Source organism: Delphinus delphis, chromosome 3 (genome assembly GCF_949987515.2).
Source record: "Delphinus delphis chromosome 3, mDelDel1.2, whole genome shotgun sequence".
Taxonomy (NCBI): domain Eukaryota; kingdom Metazoa; phylum Chordata; class Mammalia; order Artiodactyla; family Delphinidae; genus Delphinus; species Delphinus delphis.
This window is the reverse complement of record NC_082685.1, coordinates 23031029-23038373: the sequence shown is the minus strand read 5'-3', so window position 1 is coordinate 23038373 and position 7345 is coordinate 23031029. Positions and strand designations below refer to the sequence as shown.

Genomic DNA, 7345 nt, shown 5'->3' with positions numbered 1-7345 from the left:
GTTTTCTCCCACCAGCCCACATGGGATGATTGTCAGCAGCTGCTCCAGACTCTCCTAACGACTGAGGAGAGGCAACGGGTTCTTTTAGAAGCCAGAAAAAAATGTATTAGGCGCCAATGGGCAACCTACCCAGCTGCCTAACGAGATTGATGCTGGTTTCCCACTCGTCAGGCCAAACTGGGATTTCAATGCCCCGGAAGGTAGGGAGCGCCTGAAAATGTATCGCCAGGCTCTGGTGGCGGGTCTCCATGGAGCGGCCAGACGGCCCACTAATTTGGCTAAGGTAAGGGAAGTAACTCAGGGGCCCCAGGAATCGCCAACTGTGTTCCTGGAACGTTTAATGGAAGCCTTTAGACGCTTTACCCCTTATGATCCAACTTCGGAGGGACATAGGGCTACTATAGCAATGGCTTTCATAGATCAAGCGGCCCCTGATATTAAGAAGAAATTACAGAGGCTAGATGGCTTGCAGGGATTTTCACTTCAGGAGTTAGTAAAAGAGGCAGATAAAGTATATAACAAAAGAGAAACAGAGGAAGAGAAGGAAGAAAGAAAGCAGAAAGAGCAGGAAGCCCGTGAAATAAGACGGGATAAGAGACAGGAGAGGAATTTAAGTAAGATACTGGCCACTGTGGTTGGAGGAAGAAATATAGGGGATAGAAATAGGCAGGAAGGGCGAACGGCAGACAGAAGGCGGCCATTAGACAAGGACCAATGTGCCTACTGTAAAGAAAAAGGACATTGGGCGAGAGAATGCCCTAAGAAAAAGAATGGAGGAAGGCCAACCAAAAACAAAATCTTAACATTGAAAGAAGAAGACTAGGAAAGTCAGGGCTCGAACCCTCTCCCCGAGCCCCGGGTAACTCTTAAAGTGGAGGGGGAACCTGTTCAATTTTTGGTAGATACCGGAGCCCAGCACTCCGTCCTTCTCCACTCAAAAGGTCCTATCTCAGCTAAAAGGTCATGGGTAGAAGGAGCCACTGGGAATAAACAATATTCATGGACCACACGAAAGACAGTAGATCTTGGGATTGGACGAGTAACCCATTCATTTTTGATTATTCCGGAATGCCCCTATCCTTTGCTGGGAAGAGATTTACTCTCCAAAGTAGGGGCTCAAATCCACTTTCAGCCAGAAGGTCCCACCATAACTGATAATAAGGGAAGGTTACTTCAAATATTGACTACGAAATTAGAAGATGAATATAAATTATACGAGCAGCCTTCATCCTCACGAGTTAATGTTACTGATTGGGTAACTCGGTTCCCTCAAGCCTGGGCAGAAACTGCCGGAATGGGGATGGCCAAAAATCGTCCCCCGGTGCTAGTGGAACTCAAGGCAACTGCCACCCCAATAACAGTCCGTCAATACCCCATGAGTAGAGAAGCCAAAGACGGTATCCGTCCCCATATACAGAGGCTACTAGACTTGGGCATCTTAATAAGATGTCAATCAGCATGGAACACCCCTCTCCTGCCGGTAAAGAAACCAGGAACAAATGATTATCGGCCGGTGCAGGATCTACGAGAGGTAAACAAACGGGTGGCAGACCTCCACCCCACAGTTCCAAACCCTTACAACCTCCTGAGCACTCTTCCACCTCAACATACGTGGTATACTGTTTTGGACCTTAAAGATGTTTTTTTCTGTTTAAGACTCTCTCCCCTGAGCCAACCCTACTTTGCCTTCGAATGGAAAGATCCAACATCGGGAATGTCTGGTCAGCTGACATGGACACGGCTACCTCAGGGATTTAAGAACTCCCCGACCATCTTTGATGAAGCCCTCCATCAGGATTTGGCATTATATAGAGAATCAAATCCCCAGGTAACATTACTCCAATACGTTGATGATATTTTATTAGCTGCTGAGACCCAAGAAGATTGTATCAAGGGTACTGAAAAACTGTTAACGGAACTTGGAACCCTGGGATATAGAGCCTCAGCCAAGAAAGCACAAATATGCCAACAACAGGTCAGTTACCTGGGGTATCTATTAAAAGGGGGGCAAAGATGGCTCACGGAGAGCAGAAAGGATACGGTGGCCCAAATTCCGGCTCCCAAAAACGCCAGGCAGGTTAGAGAATTTTTGGGGACGGCCGGATTCTGTAGACTATGGATTCCAGGGTTTGCTGAGCTGGCAGCCCCATTGTACCCCCTAACCAAAAACAGCACTCCTTTCGTTTGGGGCGATAAGGAACAACGGGCTTTTGACCAAATCAAACGAGCTTTACTTTCAGCTCCAGCCCTAGGACTGCCAGATGTAACCAAACCTTTTCATTTATATGTGGCCGAAAATAAGGGCATTGCAAAAGGAGTATTGACTCAGAAATTGGGTCCCTGGAATCGCCCAGTTGCTTATTTGTTAAAAAAATTGGACCCTGTGGCATCAGGATGGCCCACCTGTTTAAAGATAATCGCTGCAGTGGCCGTTCTAGTCAAAGATGCTGACAAACTAACTTTAGGACAAAATCTAACGATAACAGCTCCTCATGCCCTGGAAAATGTAGTCCGTCAACCACCGGATAGGTGGCTAACTAATGCCAGGATGACCCATTACCAAACCCTGTTGCTAAACTCAGATCGCATCAAGTTTGCTCCAGCCACAGGACTCAATCCAGCCACCTTGCTACCTGATCCTGACTTGGAAGGCTCCACCATCATACATGATTGTCAGGAAGTACTAGCCGCAGCACACGGCAGTAGGCCAGATCTGATGGACCTGCCCCTCCCTGATGCTGATTTCACCTGGTTCACGGATGGGAGCAGTTTCCTGGAGGAAGGTAAGCGTCGAACTGGGGCAGCCGTGGTAGACGGAAAACAAGTCATATGGGCAGCGGCGCTACCACAAGGGACCTCAGCCCAACGAGCTGAATTAATTGCCCTGACGAGGGCCTTAGAGATGGCAGAGAATAAAAAAGTAAACATCTACACAGACAGTAGATATGCGTTTGCTACCGCTCATATCCACGGTGCCATTTACCAACAGAGAGGGCTACTAACTTCAGGTGGCAAAGAAATTAAAAACAAAGACGAAATCGTGGCTTTGTTGACTGCACTCATGCTTCCTACTAAAGTCAGTATCATCCACTGCCCTGGACATCAAAAAGGAAATACCCCAATAATTAGGGGAAATAATATGGCTGACCAAGTGGCCCGAGAAATAGCATCGGGAGAAGTCATTTTAGGACTGTCAGATAAAGTTCCTGAAAAACCAGGCCGCGATGAAGAAATCATCCCGGCCACAACAAAAGGAACTTTGTCCCCTCAGCAAGCAGAATCCATGTTACAACAGATGCACAGATGGACACATTTGGGGACTAAAAAGATGGTAGCCTTGTTACAAAAAGCCGGGTACGAAACCCCTGGAATGACAAAATTAGCTGAACAAATTGTGCAGGAATGCGTCCCATGTCAACAGGTAAATGCTCACAAAGGGAAACTTGAAACTGGAAAGAGACTCAGGGGGGACCGCCCAGGAACTTACTGGGAAGTGGACTTTACCGAAGTGCGTCCTGGAAGGTACGGTAATAAATACCTTTTAGTTTTTGTAGACACTTTTTCAGGATGGATAGAGGCTTTCCCAACAAAGAAAGAAACAGCTGCTGTAGTAGCCAAGAAGATTTTAGAAGAAATTTTTCCTCGATTTGGAGCATCAAAGGTAATAGGGTCTGATAATGGTCCAGCCTTCGTCGCCCAGGTAAGTCAGGATGTGGCCAGATATTTGGGGACTGATTGGAAATTACATTGTGCCTATAGACCCCAAAGTTTAGGTCAGGTAGAAAGAATGAATAGGACTCTAAAAGAGACCCTAACTAAATTGTCCTTGGAGACTGGCAGTACCGATTGGACGGTGCTCCTTCCTTTGGCCCTATTCCGGGTTAGAAATACACCTTCCCGATACCATCTTACTCCTTTTGAAATATTATATGGTGCCCCGCCTCCCCTCCTCACTTTAGGAAAAGAAATAAAACCTGATTGTCAAAATAACACTGACTTATATGCTAGGCTACTGGGACTCCAATTGGTCCAGAAAGAAATATGGTCCCAACTCGCCAAGGCCTACCAACCGGGAACACCGGGAGAAACTCATCCTTTCCAAGTCGGAGACTCCGTATACGTCCATCGGCATCGAACCCAGACGTTGGAACCTCGATGGAAAGGACCATACACCGTCCTCCTCACCACCCCAACGGCCATAAAAGTGGACGGCATCGCTGCCTGGATCCATGCTTCACATGTGAAGGCTGCACCAGCGACGGCATCATCAGGATGGCGGGCCCAAAGAACCGACAACCCGCTCAAACTCAAGCTTCTACGAACCTAAGACTTATAATTTTGGTTTTACTGCCTTTACTGACTGTAAGTGATTTTAGCCCTCACCTCCCCCAACGTTTAACTTGGCAGGTAATTTCTCAGACTGGAGATGTAACCTGGTCCATTAGTCATACTGCACCCCCCTGGACCTGGTGGCCAGATCTTTTTCCTGATGTTTGTAAATTGGCTATAGGAGCACCTTATTGGGATACAGAAGATTCTCATGGTATGAACACTGCCCCTTCCAAAGTTTTGGAAACTGATTGGTTTGGGCCGGGTTGCAAAAATGCAGGCAAAAGAATGATGCTTGGTATCCTCACTTTCTACGTATGCCCCGGGTTCCACCGCCCTTGATCTCTGAATTATAAATGTGATGGAACTGAAAACTTTTATTGCAAAAGCTGGGGATGTGAAACTACCGGGGATACTAATTGGAAACCCACCTCAACTTGGGATTTTATTACTGTAACGGCTAATTATTCTCATAATGAGGATACCGGACACCGGAGTAAATGTTCAGGATGGTGTCATCCCCTTAAAATTTCCTTTAGTAATCCCGGAAAAAGAGATAAAAAATGGATAAATGGTCATTCTTGGGGCGTTGGATTTTACATGAGGGGATATGATTTAGGAATATTAATGACCCTTAAGCTAAAGATTGAGACTCATGCTCCTATATCAATAGGCCCAAATCCCATACTTGGCCCCCCTTTGCTTCCCCCGGCCCCTTCAACTACGTCAACAAAGAATGAGACTAATGAAACCTCTGGATCCAAAGAACCCACAGTTAAGCCTGGGACTCCTCAGGATAGGATGCTTTCTTTGGTGCAGGCAGCCTTTACGGTTCTCAATGCTACAAACCCAGAGGCTACAAAATCATGTTGGCTTTGCTATGCTGCCCCTCCCCCTTATAATGATGCTATAGGATATAGCTCCAACTATACTAATTCTACCTCCTCAGACCAATGTCGATGGAAGCAAGAAGGGAACAGTAAATTAACCCTGTCCTCGGTTTTTGGAAATGGTACTTGTATAGGAACACCTCCCCAGTCCCATAGACACCTTTGTCATGATTTTAGCCTCCCTTCAGGCTCAGGATATCTTGTACCTCCTCAAGATGGATGGTGGACATGTAACACGGGGCTCACCCCTTGTGTCTCTTTAGAGGTTCTTAATACTTCAGCTGACTTTTGTGTGTTAGTGCAATTAGTCCCTAGACTTATCTACCATTCAGACTCATCCTTTTTAGATGAATATGTAGGAAAAACAAAAAACAAAAGAGAACCTGTAACCCTCACATTGGCTGTCCTTCTAGGACTAGGAATATCTGCCGGGATAGGAACAGGAACCACAGCCCTCATACAACAACCCCAGTATTATGCAAGTTTAAGACAGGCTGTAGACATCGACCTTCGAGCATTAGAAAGTTCCATAACTCAACTAAAGGAATCACTCACCTCACTTTCAGAAATGGTGTTGCAGCCTAGATTTGCTGTTTCTTAAGGAAGGGGGATTATGCGCCGCTCTAAAAGAAGAATGTTGCTTTTATATTGATCATTCAGGAACCATTACCAAAACCATGGATAAACTAAGGGAACGCTTAGATAAAAGGCAAAGGGAGAGAGAGAACGAAAAAGGATGGTTTCAATCATGGTTTGATAAGTCCCCCTGGTTTACCACCTTAATCTCTACTCTGTTGGGACCTCTTATTGTTTTATTGATTTTAACTTTTGGACCATGTGTTCTAAATCGCTTGATAGCATTTATTAGAGAACGTATCAGTACTGTACAAGTTCTAATGTTAAGACAACAGTACCAAAGTTTACGAACAGAAGGTTGAGATTCCATGATTGGAATCAATAGTCACAAGAAAAAGGGGGGAATGTGGGACTCGAGGGACATTGTTCCAGCTAATGATTAAGAACTCTCCAGACAATAGGGGCTTCTTAGACAATGGGTGAATTTCCAGGATGTCCGGCCCCCTTCCGAGAAGGAGGGAGATAACAAAATGTAAAAAAGGTGTCTGTCAAAGACCAATCAGGCAGCTGGGGAGAAGGAGGGAGATAACAAAATGTAAAAAAGGTGTCTGTCAAAGACCAATCAGGCAGCTGGGGACAAGTTCCCTCTCTGGTCCGAGCCTAAGCCGGGACCAATCAGCAGGAGAACACAACCAAATCTATAATTTACATACGGGGAAGTGGGAACCTATAAAACTGACATATTCGCGCCCAAAAGGGTTCCTTCTTCGACCTCCTGCGTGAGGACCAAGGAACCCCGGTGCACCGGCCTTCAATAAACCTCTTGCGTTTTGCATCGGCTTCCGACTCTTGTTGTTTCCTGGGCGAGTCGAAACTCCTAGGAGACCGCGCAGGTCTAACAATTCTGTTACCCAATTCTGATAAATGTGGGTTTTTTTCCCCTATACACCCCCAAATTGTCCAACACCAGCTGAGTGCTTTATAGTTCAACTCAATTCTGACACTATCTACCTGGAGATAATGTCAGATTCCATAGGTGAAGGCCTCAGTCCTACAAGAATGCCCCTCCTGCCATATACACACACACTCACACACACACACACACACACACATACAAGATGTCAATCCGAAGTCCTGGCTATCACCTGTGCTTCTGATTTACCTGCTATAGACCAGAGGTTCTTATGACCCCCTACTTGGGTTCAATTAATTTGCAAAAGCAGCTCACAGAACTCAGAGAAACGTTTTACTTACTAGATTACCAGGTTTTATTAAAGGATATAACTCAGGAACAGCCAGATGAAAGAGATGCCTATGGGAAGAGATGGGGAAAGGGGGCGGAGCTTCCATGCCCTCCATGAGTGCCCTGTTCTCCCCGAATCTCTATGTGTTCACCAACCTGAAAGCTCTCCAAATCCATTCTTTTTGGGTTTTTATGGAGGCGTCATTACACAGGGATTGGAGAGGAAAAGTAATTTTCCCTCAAACATTCTAGGTTCTTGGCCAAGACTCATCTGTAATAAAAGACAGATTAACAGGAGAAAAACAAA

General features: G+C 45.8%; 1 protein-coding gene across 1 annotated transcript; it reads left to right on the top strand.

Annotated features, from left to right (window-relative positions):
* The first annotated feature begins 2902 nt into the window (after positions 1 to 2902).
* LOC138414028 (uncharacterized) lies at positions 2903 to 5820 on the top strand. The gene is made up of 3 exons (XM_069540525.1): positions 2903 to 3700; positions 4009 to 4543; positions 5633 to 5820. Exons 1-3 carry the CDS (start codon positions 2903 to 2905, stop codon positions 5818 to 5820), a joined length of 1521 nt encoding a protein of 506 aa, XP_069396626.1.
* Positions 5821 to 7345: the final 1525 nt, after the last annotated feature.